The sequence below is a fragment of the Plectropomus leopardus genome, chromosome 1, assembly GCF_026936395.1.
Source record: "Plectropomus leopardus strain MGB_pleo_1.0 chromosome 1, ASM2693639v1, whole genome shotgun sequence".
Lineage (NCBI taxonomy): Eukaryota > Metazoa > Chordata > Actinopteri > Perciformes > Serranidae > Plectropomus > Plectropomus leopardus.
Genome location: NC_142176.1, coordinates 11,463,507 through 11,480,970, shown reverse-complemented (window position 1 = coordinate 11,480,970; position 17,464 = coordinate 11,463,507). Strand labels below are relative to the sequence as shown.

The 17,464-nt window shown below is 37.2% G+C and overlaps 1 protein-coding gene across 1 annotated transcript in view; it reads left to right on the top strand.

Moving 5' to 3' along the window:
- Positions 1 to 1,116: 1,116 nt before the first annotated feature.
- Positions 1,117 to 17,464, top strand: part of LOC121946893 (E3 SUMO-protein ligase PIAS1-like) — a 74,443-nt gene continuing 58,095 nt past the window's right edge. The window contains exon 1 of the mRNA XM_088075304.1: positions 1,117 to 1,167. Coding sequence (XP_087931430.1) covers positions 1,144 to 1,167 — 24 coding nt within the window. The 5' untranslated portion in view covers positions 1,117 to 1,143. The remainder of the gene's footprint in view (positions 1,168 to 17,464) is intronic.

Sequence of the window (17,464 nt, the reverse complement as noted above, 5' to 3'; positions counted from 1 at the left end):
AAGTGAGTGGACCTTAAATCACATTTTTGTTAAGATGAATCTATTCTGTTGTATTCCTTTGTATCATATTTCATTATTATAATATATTAGAGGTGTGGACTGAGTCACATGATTCTGACTTGAGTCAGACTTGACTCTCAAATTCGATGACTCCACTTGATAAAATCAAATAAGACTTGCAACTTGACTTTCACACCAGTGTCTCATGGCTTGATTAGACCTGAGCCATTTGACTTGAAAATGCTCGATACCTTCCCAAAGCCCAAAGATTAAAAAGTAGGTCTATGTTATTTTAAAATCAGCCATTAAGATAATTTCATCCTTGTGCAAAAACAATGCGGTGGTCAACAAAGAAAAAAACTGAGGCAACAAAAACGTTTGGGTCGAAACTTACAGACAAAGCTGAACAAATTCAAACAAACTTGTTTTAACAATAAAGTACAAATTGTAAAAGGCATTCATGTTTTTGGTAAATATAACATATTATTTCACTTGTTAAATTACATTACATTTGGTAAAAAGCGTATTATGACTATTCATTACTTGAAACTCAAAGTTTAGGTTGTGGGATTTGATTTGACAGGACTTAACTGCGTTGACTTAGAACCTGACTTGAGAGATTTCCATCATGAACTGGGACTTGACTTGGGGACTTGAGTGCAAGGACTTAAGACTTGTGTCTTGCAAAACAATGACTTGAACCCACTTCTTTTATATTATATTATATTATATTATATTATATTATATTATATTATATTATATAATATTAAATTAAATTATATTATATTATATTATATTACATTACATTACATTACATTGTATTGTATTGTATTGTATTGTACTATATTATATTATATTATATTATATTATATTATATTATATTATATTACATTACATTACATTACATTATATTATATTATATTATATTATATTATATTACATGACATTATATTATATCATATTATATTACATTATATTATGTTTTATTTTATTACATTGATATCAAACTTTTGCAGCTGTTGTTTCCTCTCATCATTTGTGTTCCTGAACGCACCCCTGTCGCTGTGTGCGCGTTCCCGCAGCCGCTCTGCGCGTCCCAGTCATGTGACAGCACTTCACCACGCCTGCGCAAAGAAATACAAGATGGCGGAGAGTGCGGAACTGAAGGTAAGGCGCAGCCTGAAATCGTTATAATTTTACTCGGTTACCGAGCGTTTGATTGTCAAGTCACAGCGCGCGGCTGTGATTTAAGCCTCGTGGGGCTGAGATGTTGTCACATGTTGATGTTTATCGCTCAAACGCAGCGGCAACTTTATTGAATCCGCGAGCGCCAAAGCTTGCACGAGCATGTTTATGTTGATATTGAGACGCGCTGGTTTGGCTGAACGGACCGTTTTCAGCTGCTGGCGGGGCGGCTTTCACTTTATAACCATCACCTGTGTGTTGTTTTAACGCGGGAGACAGCGGTCCACTTCAGGACACATGGACTGTCTCTGTCTCTGTGTTTGGGTCATGTTTTGAGGGAAGAATAACGTTGGCTGGAGAGGTTTTTTATGGCGCGGGGAGCCTCGAGACTGTGTTTGAATGTGACAGCGGCGTCATGTTTGGAAACACGCACACATGGACGGTTATCTCTCACACATGAATGATGATAAAGTTTACTCCTGACAGAGCGTGTGTGCAGCTGCAGTAACGTTACCTGCTCATTAGACTGATACCTGCGCTTCACTTTACCTGTTGAATCAGAGTCACCTCTGATGGCCGAGTGCGTGTACAAATACACAGAATTAAACTCTGTTATTTTGCATTGTTCTCAATACACAGAAATAGACATAATAACCAAGAACAAGGACAAATAATGATAAAGATGATACAGGACCGTTATTAGGAGTGGGCATCACCAGAGGACGTACGATACGATATGACGGTAGCTACTTTGACTAAGTCACGTTATAATATTATTGAGATGTTAAAAATGTTGCGATGTGTATTGTGATAACATATTTAGAGTTATGGAAAACCTGGAAAAGTCATTGAATGTCACAATCAAATTCCAAGGTCTGGAAAAGTCATGGGATTTTGTTGTTTGTAATTAAATAGCTATAGTAATCTGTTGGGATAACCTTCCGTGTAACTTAACAGGCATTTATTTCTGTAGTATTATATAGCTTTAATGTATTTTTACCATCAGAATTCTTACTCCATGTATGTTGAAGAGCTGAAAGTATGTTTGAACAGAGTTTAAATCTTACATGTTTATACATTTATTTAAAAAAAAAAAAAAAAACACTTGGCAAGTATGGTGAGATTTATCTATTTTTTTAATATGGGTCCTTGAAAGTCATGGAAAATTTTGGAAATTTTGCCCATGACACTGTGTGGGAATCCTGTATATTACCTTTTTTATTTGTATTGAGCTGAAGAGGAAATTATATATCTCTTATTATATGAGTGATTTCCGTTTATGTAAAAGAAGCTGAAATAATATGTTCACAGCTGAAGGGGAAAAAAATAACTATAAAAAGGCAAATAGGGACTAAGTCCACGACTTTCTTAACCTGTTCTGTTCTTCATCCCTTCCCCTTGTGGCTAATACCTTTTTCAATTGCAAATGATATCCCTAAAGGAAAACTTTGTCAACATCTGTCTGTTTTTATCTAATATGATTAATTTAAAAATGTTTAATGAACTGAAAAAAACAATTGATTTTAATCTAGTAAACTACCAAAAGTTTTGGAAAAAATTTTATTTTTAATAATAATAATTTTAAACAATAAAAAAATCATACTTGTCATCTGTGTGCTGATACAATATAGCCATGCAAAAATATCATGATACTATGCAATATCCATTTTTTTCCTCCACCCCTAGTATATATGGATATTATATGAATATATATTTAAAGTCAGCAATGACCAACGATAAACTAAACATCAACCTGTCCATACAAGTCAACTGATCTTTAGGTTTTAACTATACAAATAGTACAAAGAAGTAAATGATACAGGCATAATAAACATGGATAAACCATCTATCAGCAGTGTCCAGGTGATAATCTCTCAGAGATTCACAGTCATACAGTAGTGGAAGAAGTATTAAGACCTTTTACTAAAGTAAAAGTACTATTACCACACTGAAAATACTCTGTTACAAGTAAAAGTTCTCATTTAATTTAAAACCGTACTTTAGTAAACGTAAGCATTAATAGCAGAATTGACTTCTAGTATCAAAAGTAAAAATACTCTTTGTGCGGTAAAATTTTCCCTGTAAGTATTTTATTATTATATTTGATGTTTTTTTTTTCATTAATATTATCGCTGTGCTCATGTGCATGTTGCATTTACTGCTGTGGGTGTTTAAAGTTGTGCTTATTTTAACTACATTATGTAGCCTGCTGTTGAGTTATTTATTCTACAGCAATGCATCATGTTATATAAGATCATCATTTGTTTGTAGCGCCGCTGTTCTTTGAGAACCATGCATTTATAAAAAGTCAGTTTTTCCTGAGCAGAAAAACAGCCCTGTTTTCAGCTTCGGGACGATGTATTTTTGAACGGATCCATTTGTTAAGTAGTTTATTTAGTTTAAGACGTAGTTTAATAATTCAGTTAATCGGGAAAATTAAAAATTTTTTGATACGAAAGTAAACTAAAGCTAAACAAATTAAGTGGAGTAAAAAGTACAATATTTGTCTCTGAGATGTAGTGAAGTAAAAGTATAAAATGGAGATATTCAGTTAAAGCACAAGTATCTCAAATGTGCTCTGAAGTACAGTAGCTAATCGAGTAAATCTACACTGGATATTCATGCACCTTGCCTTCACATGACTGTGTTTGCTCACTGAAACGCTGTTTTAATTTAACTTTCTAAAGCGGAGTTGGAACATATCTAGCAGGTATTGATCAGAGTCTTGGGGCTATTTTTAGACTTTCCCCCAGTGTGTTTCCACTGCCTGGCCGGGATCTGTGGATCTATACGTGCTTCTTTGTGCCAGCTGCTGTTGGGCTGCACAGACTGTAATGAAGCTGCAGCCTCTGCCTCCTGTGAAGCCAGATGTGGTCTCACTGTGGTATATTATAGGCTTTCCATGATTAATGAAAGTGCAGGTCTTTGAGGAGAGATCGTTACGGTTTCTTAAACTTCGGCATTTGCCTGCTTTTTCATAATGTGAGTCGAATATTTGGGAGCATAGGGCAGCAACTGAAGATTGTTTTCATTGCCAGCAAATCTATTGACTGATTGTATTTCTCAGATAATAATGTTTGCTTGTTTAGTTTAATCAACAGTCAGAAACCTAAGATGTTTAATTTATTATAAGAATAAGAAAAACAGCAAATACATACAATTGAGAGTCTGTTTTCATTTTTAGGTTCATACTTGTATTTTGGGTTTTGACAAGAATATTTCTATTGTTTATCTGCTGTAATGGTAAAAAAAACACTTATTTTCCTCACGTTTTCTGCCTAAATATGCCTGTATTCACCCTCCGTCTGAAAAGCTCCCTTTTAGTGCCTGTCGTTTTTTTTTTTAAAGATTATTTTGGAAGCTTTTATTTGCCTTTATTTAGACAGCTTAAGTGTGAAAGGGGGAGAGAGAGGGGATGACATGCAGCAAAGGGCCGAGGCCAGATTCGAACCCACAGCCGCCGCGGCGAGCTACTGGGTGCCCCATAGTCTCTTTAAGCCTCCCTCACGAAAAAGCTCAGTCTGCTCTGATTGGTCAGTGTTTCCAGGTCTTCCACATCTGTGCTCTCAGTGTCCCTGCACCATTTTTGCATCTGCATGTGGAATAACTGTAACGGCACTGCAGCGGCAGTTTATGCCTTTAGATATGACATCACAATTTCACCAAAGTCTCGATGGCTCCGTAAATCACACATTCAGTACATCGTTTGAACCTCTAATTTTTCGGAAAACGCCCGGATGAAGAGAAAGAAAAGAAAGACGTGTAAAATGTTTTTTTTTTTCTGAAATATTATCTACTTCGAATAAGGCTTTATGCTATTGTCCCTTGGTGTTTTCCAACTAATAAGTCCCACTTCTAGTCACCTGCAATGTCTTTTTTCAAGACAATGATTAGGTTGAGATAATAAAAAACAAAAATGTCCATTCAGTGTGTCCAAACCTCTGTAACTCAATGACAGTATAACTTAGTGATTCAGATTGTTTGTTAATCGACTTTAGAGTGTTACATTTCAAAAGAGACCATGTTTTGCATGTAATAAAGATGATAAAAGAGCAGCTTTCAGTTCTCTTTGGGCACATTTCTTGTATAGGCGTTTTAGGTGAATTTTACAGGAACTGAAAATGGAAAAGGTTAAAGGCACAGTTTCTGAATACGGACTGTGTGCATACCTCTTTGGAGTGAGTGTTTATACTTTAATAGTTTTTATATTACACCTGTACCTGCTTAATTATTAAAAGTGACATGAAAATCCAACTTTTTCCATATGGGGACATTTCATTTCCCTGTGGTTTCAGTTCTGTCTGTGAGTTCTTGGACTGTTGGTCAAACAACAAGAATAACATCCTTCTCAGCTCTGGCAAGGTGCAATGGGCATTTGTTGTTACATCTTTTTAGGTTTTTATTTTGATTGATGATCGAGGTGTTTTTTGTGGGATGCTGCTGTTGATAAGGTTGAAAATGTTGGAGATTTTGTGTCTGCACTAACATGAAGGAAGTCATAAGGCTGGTCTGCTTGTTCTGTGCATAAATGTTAAACTGACACTGAGCCGCTGACTGAACAGTAATGAACCACAGAGAAAGCTTTTTATAGATGTATCAATAGCTTATTTCAGTATGGTATTCGTAGCACCACACAAGCACTGAACAGGGACAGCATTTGACGAACTGGTTTAGGACATTGTTGTGGAACAAGTGAGGTTTGGTTCAGCAGTGATTAACTGGTGATTGATTTGTCTCTAGCTAACCTGCTTTAAGTGTTGTGAGGGTGTGAATCACTTACAGTTTGCTGTGGACTTAAGAGGCTAACTGAATGAAATTAAATAAGGTGGCAAACATGCTGACAGAGGCATTATCTGGACCTTTTTGTCATTCAGAGATGCAATTTCAAACTCTGGGAGAGCCTGTTTTGAGTCTATGAAAAGATGAAACCTTGAACCTTGTTGCTAATTGATTTGCTGTACTCATTATTTTGAAATGTGCTTTTGCTTTGTGTCCCAGATTAGTGTAATTGTAAAACCTCTGCTCAAGTGTGAGATCTGCAAAGAGGAGGACCTGTTTAAAATGCTGGTTTGGACTTTTCTTCTCACAGGAATTCATGATTGAACAGCTTCTGAAAAGATCTTGTAGGTAGAAATATCTCTTACCTGAGCTCGACATAACTCCTCAGGAAAGAGTTATACTTTGAACGTTAAATGTTAAATAAGTGAAGCTTCTAAACTTTGTCTGTTGAAACAATTTACACAAAATATTCAACCAAATGCGCAACGATGAGACTCATAAACAAGCCCTCCATCCTCAGCAATTTACATATTTTATCAGTTTTCATTGTCATTGAAGGACTTAAAAGACAAAAAGAGACATAACAAGCATGGGAACAGAGATTGAAACATTCTTTTATTTTTTAATCCAGGCCTTTATATATTGACGGCAACTACTTATTATTTTCATTATTGATTAATCTGCCCACTCTTTTTTACTGTTTCCCACAGAATTAAAATCTTTGTGTGGCTTTTTTAGTTTTTCAGCTGATGTGTGGTTGTCGCTCAATCTATGTCCCCTGTCCAAATTTTGGACATTTTTGCTGGTCTGTGAACGCAATGCAGGTGGAGCTCCTTGTGAGTAGTTTTTTGCCTCAGCAGCAGTTTCAGAGATTTAGTCACGTGATGGATAATTGGTCTGGTAATCTGGTCAGAGTAGATTCGACCAAGTGCAATTAAAAAGTGTCACTTTCACCCCGCCTAGCGTTCTGCTGCTCTGTCTGTGCCCAGAGTACAGTCTGCACTCCAAGAGCTCAATAACTGAACTGTATGTATAATCCAATAGGGATCCTAGTGAATGGTCCAGCTCCAAAAATAAAAAATCGATGTGTAGTGGCAGATTTTTTAATTATGGCAGGCCAGCACAAAGAAATGAATGTGTGGGGAACCCTGGATTAATCACTTTGTCAATGAAATGTCAGAAAATTGTGAAACATGTCTAGTGTCATTTCCCAGAGCCAAAGGTGCATCTTCGAAAAGCATGTTTTTCCCCAAAAAATTAAAATCAATTCAGTTTATTATAACATATGACAAAAAAGAAACAAATTCTCACGTTTAAGAAAAGTGATACCAGCACACTTTTGACTTTTTTTGCTTAAAAAATGACTTAAAGAATTATTTGATTATCGTTGCAGTTTTTTGTAGATCAATGAATCGATAAATGAAATCACAAATCACTGCAGCTCTGTAATAAACATATAAAATAATTCAAGGTTTGATCAGTCAGTTTAGGACCTGACAAGTAACTGTGATCACTTATGTTCAATTCAGTTCATAACAGCCTAATATCACACGTCACAATTTGCCTCAGGAGGCTTTACAAGATACGAAACTCTGTCTTCTTAGACCCAGAACAGCAGATAATGAAAAACTCCCCTCCAAAAACCATTTAACGGGGAAATAAATGAAAGAAACCTCATGAAGAGCAACTGGAGACTTCTGTGGTTGTCATTAGTTTGTTTATACTACCATTACAATTGTTGGTTTTTTGGTTTTATTATCATAATTTATGTCAAGACTCTCAATCAAATAATGCACCAGAATTACCCCTCAAACCACTCCTGACTGTGTGCCGTCCATCCTGCCTACGAGCACATTTAATAATGTTTTTAAGCATTAATGTTGCAGAAGAACATCTCACCTTTTCTGAACACAGTGCACACACTTAAAGACTTGACACAGACGTGAGACAACAAGTTACAAGATACTGATAAGCGGTGTAAAAATGCTGCTAACAGTTCGGGGCGTTTCACGATACACCCATGATATTTTTAACACAGCTAAAAAACAGCACAATATCACTTATTTTGTCTCATTTTTTTCCTCTTTTGCAAAAGGTAGAATTGGCTTGTATTCATGTTTGACAGTTCACATATTGCAATTATAAACATGAAAAGAAAAATGAAAGCCACTTTTTTAACAAGCAGGTCTTTTTTATGCATAAACTCAAAGTGAAGAATAAAGAAAGTTTTAGTGAGAAGTTTGTCAGTTAAAGCGCAAATGTCTGAACTTGGTTAAAGTCCGTTTACCACACACCCCAATATAAGCCTCCGCACAAACTATTTTTAGATCTAGAGTAGGACAAGGACATTTTTTAGCACCGTGAGCTTGTCAACTTTTTCAGGCTGCTGTTCTGACAGTTGAAAGCACTGATGGATTGTCTTTAATTTGATTTTGTTGCATTTAATAAATGCAAACAAAAAAATGTTGACTTTTTTGAGTCATAACTGGTCAGATTTAATACAGATCCATTTTTGAGCTCCGTAGTTCACACAGATTTTTGTTGTGCGATTCATTGTGCTGTTACATCAGTATTACTGATGCAACAACAAGGCATTACAGACATGTTCATGTTGTAATGTTACAGCAATCATAATGATCCATTTCCCCCCTTTGTCTCCTTTGTTGTGTGAATTTCCACATTAGGACGAGAAAAGCTTAAATAATGAAAAATGAGCCCCAGAAGCTGCGGTACATCAGGGCGTTTTACTGCTGTTTTCACTCCTGAGATAAAAATGTGTGTGTTTTTAATGAGTCTCTTTTGTCCATATGCATCATGTGGTGCAGAGGGCTGAAAACGGGCCATGATGTAGTGCACTGGGCTGGCCTAACTCGGTTTTCAGGCTGCAAACATACAACGGTGACAGTGTGGCAGCATTCAGCAGACCACCTGAAAGAGAACGAGACAGTTCAGAAGCTGCTGAAGCAAAGAATATTATTAAAAAGGAAAGTTAAAAAATATAACACTGCTCACTACAATAACATGTAGGCATGCACTGAATTAATATTTGCATTATTGGCTAAACTGTTGTTTCTGTTCTTGCTTAAAGTATAACTTCACATGCAAAATGACCATTTTTTGTGTTACCTTTAGTTTGTGACAAAAAATGTGTTTTTCTTGTATATCTCCACAGTGAGCAGAAAATCCAAAAAAGGCACTCCTTTATGAAATGAAGTAAACTGGGGATGCTATATCAAAACTTCTTTTACATCTCGCACACAACTAGTGCATCATAAGCTAAGTTCCATTTATCCAGCAGTATGCTCACTTTTCCCACAGGCATTTCTGCTAAAACATTACAATTTAAAACATGAATATAAACAGTCTTAGCACGGCCGAGTAGCGAGCTGAAGCACGCTCAAGGTGCGCTACTGATGGGCGAAATGTTTTATCTTGTAACATTGTAGTAAAAATGCATGTGTTTGGAAAGTAGTACTGAGGATAGAGATAAATGAGACTTGGATTATACTCCATGAACTGTATGAGAGTGTGTAAACAGATGTTTAAATATAGTTTTGCTGTTGTCAAACATGGTCCCTAAGAAGAATATTCGCCTTTTTGGGATTCTCTGTTCATGTTTAGGCATGCGAGAAAAACAAAACTTTCTCCACTAATTCAGCAGAACATAAATATCAGTTTTGCAGCTGATTATTCATTTAAAAGATTAATCCTTTCTCTATGAAACTGAAAGAAAAGCAGCAAACTTTTACAGATAGGAATCAGAAAATGGATTTTCTTTTTAAATTATCAACTGAAAATAGTTTATACATAATGTAATATCCTTTATTTAACCAGGTTTAAGATTTTGTGTTAATGGTTTATCTTTGGCATGATAGTTCAGCCTGATCTGCTTTATTGTCTCAATTTCAATTAAAAAAATGTTTGTCCTCCAGAGTGGCAACGATGGGCAAAATTATCTAGTTTTATTCCAAAAACACTTGTAATCTTGCAGTAGGGCTTCAGCTTTGCAAGGCTTATAATATTTTTTGTTGTCAAATAAGAAATGTGACAATATTTGTTTTGATTAATTGTGTGGTCTGTAAAATGTCAGAAAATGACAAAAATTACCCATCACACTTTCTCAAAGCGTCTTTACTAAATAAAAGCAGCAAATGTTTGATTGAGAATGTTTGTGATTTCTGTTGGAAAAATGACTTAAAATCATTTCAGCTCTAATGTTTATTGGTTTGCACTGCTGCACTTTTTGTCCGTAGCTGCCTCAGGCTGTATTTTATTATAGCTTATACACCAAATTGGTGCATAAATCTGTGATGCAGGCTTCTTAGACAAAATCTGTGCTTGTGAAAGCCTCTGATGTTGCCAGGCCCCCCAGATGTGTCCTGTTGCATCGCATTTTGTTTCGCAGGAGTCCCGATCCACCTCAGCTTCTTTGAACTGTCTCCTCTCTTCTCGGGAGCTGCTGCAGCAGCAACCTGGCAATACAAATAACTGTCTGTGCGCTGGCGGCTTATAGGTGGAGACAGTCTATTTGTAGAGCCTGTGGCTAGGTTAATCCCTAATGATACAGGCCCTCTTCTAGGCTCCCCTACATCCTCTCAACACCTGCCTATTGCTCTTGTTGTCATTGTCATTATCGCTGCAGTTAATTTTCAGTTTAAAGAGAATTAGACGTTGGAAGTCAAGAGAGTGAATGATAACTATTCTCAGCTGTTGGTGTATTTAAAGCTTACATGCATGCACAGATGTTGGCGTGTGTTTTTTTGAGTCTCATACTCGGTGATTAAGAGTTAGATTTTGTGGCATTTTACAGCATCCTCTCAGACACCAAAGTACTGGAAAAATCAGATTGGTAAACAGAAGAATGTATAAAACTCACAATTTGATACAGATGTTGCACGACGCGTCAGCTGCAGAGATGTCAGAGTTTTTTTGCGGTGAACCAACAGTTGGAGAGTTTATTGCCTTTTCACTCAGTCTCAACATTTAGTATTGTTCATCATACAGGCTGCAAGATAAAGAAAACGAGCATGCTTTGAAGGGTGCGTGATATGCTATATTTGATTAATGTTTTTGGATATTGTGATATCTATTTTACTAGTGATAAATATATTATTAGATATTAAAGTGTACTCAGTTCTTGACTCAGACTTGCACAGTACCTGTGCTTGTATATATGTTAAATGCAGTATTTATATTTAAGTTTAATAGATTCTTAAGAAGCTTTAGTGTTTTTTTTATGTACGAGAGGAAACCTATACTGTATTGGGAATGCCAAAGTGACGGTTTGTAAACACATGACGGCACCAATGTTATAGATTACACCGGAAATTTTAGGAGGAAAAGATGTCGGTCGATTATACGCTCGACATCTGTGTAGAAAGCTGAACTTAGTTACTTCCAATGCAAAGCAAACATTTCCTTCTGCTGCAATTTCCATTAAAAGCATTTAACTCGCGAAACACAAGTTGACTTTAACTGTCAAGTGATCGCAGAAAATGCAGTGTTTTATGACACTGAGCTGTTCCCAAAAGGAGCCACGCTGTATAATTCTAATGTTACAGTAATGTCTATATCAAAATAAAATAAACAGCGAGGGCTCCGTCTTATTGGCCAGAGTTAACAGCGTGGCATGAATCTGACAGTATAGCTCCCATAGACAGCTTGTAATATAATACCTTGTTACTATATTCAAAGTGCAACATCACAGCCTTTCGCAATGTGTTTATTGCACAAGTGGACAATGCCGTGACGATAAAAAAAACAAACATCCATCCATCCATCCATTTTCTTCCGCTTATCAGGGGTCGGGTTGCGGGGGCAGCACAAACAAACACAAAACCACAATATATTGTGCAGCTCTAATTCTTTGACATAACTGTTTGTTCTGTATGTTCAGTCAAGTCAAACCATCAGTTAAGCTCCCATTATTGTCAGATATTTTTTGCCCCGTGAAAGCACATCTCGTCTGCAGCCATCGACTTCTGTTATTCGGCGAGATGGAGCTTGTTCTTAACTCCTGTGGAGATTTTGTTACCCAGTCCTGTTGCCGTGGAAACATGTCACATTTGAGACAGACATGGGTAGGTAGCAGTTTGGAGCTCAATTGTGTGTTTCCAACTGGAAGAAGAAAGACAGACATTTCACTGGCCACCCTCCTGGCAGGTTTTCTTTTTAGGTTTTTAAATGTTGGAATATCAGAGAGATTTTGGTGTGAATCAAAAGGGATAAATTAATTTTAAAAAATGTCTTGTGGTCGTGGAAGATTTCTTCATCCTGCTGCAGGCTCGAGGAGTCCGATGTGTTTGTGAGACTGGAGTAAAATCTCAGAGTTTAGTTTTAATTTCAATCTGTAATTCTTAACTCATAATTCACTGATGAGTGGAGTTTGTGAGAGGGGTTACTTGAAAGCACATAAACCAGTGGATATCCATATAGAAACAATCATTTGAACAGAATCTGGAACACCTTGCTGCTTAATTTGTAAGTTTATGAGGAAAAAAGTTTTTTTCTCAAACTTTGGCTTTCATCTACAAACATCATATGTGCAATATAGTTGTTGTTTGGAAACAAATATTTTCTGAAATACAGTAACATAGTCAATGGCCTGGTGGCTTAACTGGTTATGGTTAAAAGTGTGACTGGACATTAGTCTACTCACGTGTCACTTGATACACAGCATAATGATATACTATTTGGCATTGTGTGTATTCTGGGGCGTTTGTCACCTGCATGTAACCTGCATTCCTGCAAGTAAAAGTATTGATAAGAATCATGAATCCTACACCTCTGAGGCTGAGCTCGTTATTTCCTTTTGTTGATGCTGGCGTGTTTTTCTAAGAGTTGTGCGTTGCAAAATAATGAAGTCACACTCAAATGTTGGCGCTGCTGGAAATGTGAAAGGAGAAGGACTTATGGCTTAGAGGAAGAAATGGTCCAATGTAGGGATGATCAGGATGAAATGATTGAATAATTGGTCGTCGAGAGTTTAACTTAACCCTTTGAAACCTGGCTTGATTTCTTCAAAAATGTGGGGAGAAGGCAATAAGCAACTTAACAAGAAATTACATAAAATCAGCAAGAAATTTGTTCTTAAAAAGTTACAAGAAGATGACCTGAAAATTAGCACAAAGAAGAACTAAAATTTAAATGAAAACAAGGAAATTACCTAAATAACGGCATTGTTATTAATAAAATCGTATCAATTCACATCCCCACAATGAACAAAGAAACCATGATGAAAGGGAGATGCTGTTATTTTGAGAAACACCCAAAAAAATCATTTACCACCTTCAGAAGTTTTTTTTTCTTACATTGAAGATAAATAAAAATTACATTTAATATCTGGTTGTGTCATCAGAGGAAAAGGCAGACACGTGTACTCTGCTGTTTGTCTTTCTCAGGAAATTGTTTCCTCTCATGTGTCTGTTTAACGCTACATCATGATGACACCTGGAGCCCTGCAGCCTTTTGTCTCCGGCGATGAAGTCATTGTGAATCTTTGTGAAAAGCCGGCTGGTAAAGATGTTTTTGTCGAGTCCTGAACAGTCAGCTTGAAGGGTTAATGGCTTTTAATAGAAGTGAGCGCATGTCTCTCCAGTGACCTGTGACCCCAGGGACCGCAGCTTAAGACACTGATTCACCAAACACTCTTCATTCTTAAGGAAGTAGCCTGCTGTGAGCGGAAAATCCCTCAGCATATTAAAGGAAACAGCTTTGTTTGTTTTGTTTGAAGAATCAAATTAAATGAAGATGTTGTGGTGATCCAGTGGGTCACCTTTTAACTGTGAAATAATGCTTGATTCTGCATTTAGAATGAAAAACATAGTCGTACACATCCAAAAAAAGATTAAGGCAGGTGCTGGACAAAAAGGAGCAATAAACAGCATGAACAGCGGTCTGCATATTGTAGTTTTTCTTAATTGATTTATGACATGCATTTGTATATATTGTGTATTATGTGGATTGTGTATTTGACCTGTATCATCACTTGACAATCATGTGACTCTTGCATGTGTATTTAAAGACGGCGTCTTTATACATAAAGCTGAAGAAGAGCATTACGCCACTTGTTGATGTGCTAATACATTCAACTTAAGGGAGTTACAATGTGTGGGCCTTTTTTCATGTTGATTCAGCAACCAGTGCATTTGAGTGTTTGTTATACAATAAACACATTTATGGATGTTAGCAGCTCTGTGTTGTACTAGCCGCTCTCTTTAGGGAACCAAGTTAAAAATGCCCTTGCTTGTAATAACTATTAAAGCTACATTTGGTAACTTTTACTAAATAAATAACCTTTTCCTATTTGTTGAAACTGTTTATATTCACACAGCACATGTGTTGGAAAAAAAAATACTCCCCTGCCTTGTAGCACTTCTAATTTTTTTAATGCACGAAAACAACCTATCAGAGCCGAGGAGTTTCTAACGTAGCTGTCAATCAAATGTGTGCTTAAACAGTTAAATTAGGCAGCACTGATTAAATATGGTTCTGTAACTTCTCACCTCACAAACATGTTGTAGTGTATTGTTTAGCTGTTGAACTACAAAATTTGCTCCAGCAGGTGGGCGGTGCTTTGGTCAACCGTCTTGCTTCTCATTTTACAGCTAAACACTAAATGCAACAGTTATGAGCTGTATTTGAATGATTGACAGCTGCGTTCGAGACTGCTCGGCTCTGATTGGTCATTCTCTGTCCGCTCTCTAAATTCAGTTGTTTTTGTGGGTCCATGAACGCAGCTCAGGTGGAACGTGTTATGGGCTCTTTTTCCGCAGTTTGAGTAGTTTGAGTCGCAGGGTGGATAATTGATCTATTGATCTTGTAAGAGCTGATCAATATAGATCGATGGTTGTGAGGAGCAGCGGCTGCAGAGGCAACTTTTAGACTCTGTGCATTAAACGATTAAGTTTCATTCTTACTGTTTCTGCTCCGTCTGTGCCCAGAGTCTGCTCAGCACACAAGAGTGTTCTGCAATGAATAACTGAATGGTATATTTTAATAGCTATTTTAATGAATGTTCCAGCTCAAAAAATAAGAACAGTAACATAGGACATGTTGATTTTGTGGCCGCTATGTGTGAGGAAACCCTGTTGACTTTTTTAATCAGGGTGTCTGCAGGTCCTTAAAATGTCTTTAATCCAATTTTATAAGAGATATTAAATAGACTTAAATTTGAATTTGGGGGGTCTTAATTTCCACAAACATTTTATTTAATTACATTTAGTCTTTTTTTTTAAAGATTTTTTTGGGTGTTTTGCCTTTAATTGATAGGCAGTTGTGAAAGGGGGAGAGAGAGAGGCGGCGACATGCAGCAAAGGGTCAAAGCTGGAATTGAACCCGCGGCCTCTGCGGCGAGGACACAGCCTCTGTATATGGGGCGCCCTCTCTATCCAGGTGCCCCATAAATTTAGTCAAGCTCTTCTGCCTGAATTCCACATTTATGATGTTTTATATCTTTAAACCTATCACTAAATCTAACACTGTCTAATACCCATATTTCTGCATAAAACCTACCTCTGCACAGGACTACATATACACTACTAACCTTTATACTTACCTTCAATGCTTGAATAAGAACAAGATGATTTCCCCAAAAATCTGGCTTAAATTGGGTAAAAAATCTTGAAAAGGTCTTAAAAAGCATTAAAGTGTCTTATACCTGTAAACACCCCGATTCGATTAGTTCGTCTTGTGCAGTGAAGCAATAATAGCAAGGGTAGCAGGAGTATTATCAGTGACATTTAGGTCAAGATGATATTTAACCCTGATAAATGTAAATAGTTTTGTCTATTTTGCTGAGGAAAAAAAGGAAAGGAAAAAATGTGCTTTGCATTGGCGTACAATACAAACAGATCAGCCCTGTGCACTCATATAGGCTGCTGTCTTTCTCTGAATGAATCTCAGGACTGGACCACAGTAAAGCAACTGCAGTTTCCAGGCGCTCCTAAGATGTATCCAAACATCAGAGAGGCCACATAATGATAAAAAGGCGTCTGTGCTCTTTGCTCTCCCCACAACATGTTTGCTGCACAGCCTGCAGTCTCGGGCTGCTGTCTTTTCCAGGCTACTGTCTCTTCAACTCCCCTTTATCTCGGTGTCTGCCAACCAACGCAGGATTAAAAGGGTGAAGAGGGCGAGTGCAACTCATGGGTGTCTTTTTACTCTTCCTCTTTTTCTCACCAGACCAGTGCAGTGGGATTTTGGTGTATAGTGTCTTTGTTCTTCTGTGTCTTCCTTCCTTCTTCGGTACAGGTGTGAGGACTGTGATAATCAAACAGGTGTTTTATCCCCACTTAACTGCCTCTGTCGGTTGCCAGCATGACCAGTGTTATATGGTGCTCAGACAAACATTGATTACACATTAATAACATTACTTGCCCATCACATCCACCATCTTTTTGCTTTTCACCCAAAAAATTTCACACCAACATTCATCAAACAAAAGAACTTGTTTTTAAAATACTAAATACTAATACTAATGCTATCGATACTTAGTCGCAGAGGGGTTATCTGGTCATTGTTTAGATCATAAGGAAGTCTTGTGTGATGGCACTCAAGTCCTAAGTCAAGTCCCAAGTCCTTAACACCCTGTTTAGACCTGGCATCAACATGCATCTCGGGCAATCTGATCACAACTGGTTAACGCTACATACAGGCGTAAAACAGCCACCAAGACGCATTTCCAATGTGGTCATTCAAACCACTTGTTGAGAACTCATTTGACTACCTTTGTGGTCAAATAAGTACCTAACATGCATCTTCAGTCTGCTGGAGACGCATGATAGGTACAGGTATGAACAGCGATCTTTCTCGGCGGTCCAATTGCTTTCGGATCACCGAAATGGACGCTTAAACCAGGTCTAAACAAGCTCTAACTTTCAGTTATGAGTCCTAAACAAGTCAAAATGCACTCTTTGTGAAATGCCATTTTAGCAATAGAGTCAAATTAAATTGCTGAAAATGATGTATGCTTTTAAAAATGTGTAGAGTATGTGACATTTGGTTGGAAGTTGATACGTCTTCATTTTTTGTTGACCACCTGTAGTTTTTAGGCCAACAAAATTATCTTTGGTATCATATTTTTCAACTGGCGCTCAGTAATGTAACATTAGATTCTCTCCTGCAACATGATTGGATGTTGTCTGGAGACTTAAGTGCTGACACTTTTGGCACATTGTTGAAATAACGTGTTTAATCTTTGGGTTTGGTTATGTTATCAGGTATTTAAGGTACGTAAGTCAGAAGGCTCAAGTCCAAGTGAAGTTACAAGTGTCTGGTGTTCAAGTCCAAGTGGAGTTGCAGGTGTTTTTATGATTTTGTCAAGTCTAAAGTCATCAAATTTCTGACTCAAATCCAAGTCATCTGACTCAAGTCCATACCTCTGCTTCGTTGAACATTGGACGTTACAATTGCAAACTGAAAGCGTCTGCTCCGTACAGCAGCAGCAGAGTTGCAGCACAGAGCTCTGCCAGAAGCAAGCCGAGACCTTATGCACCACGCA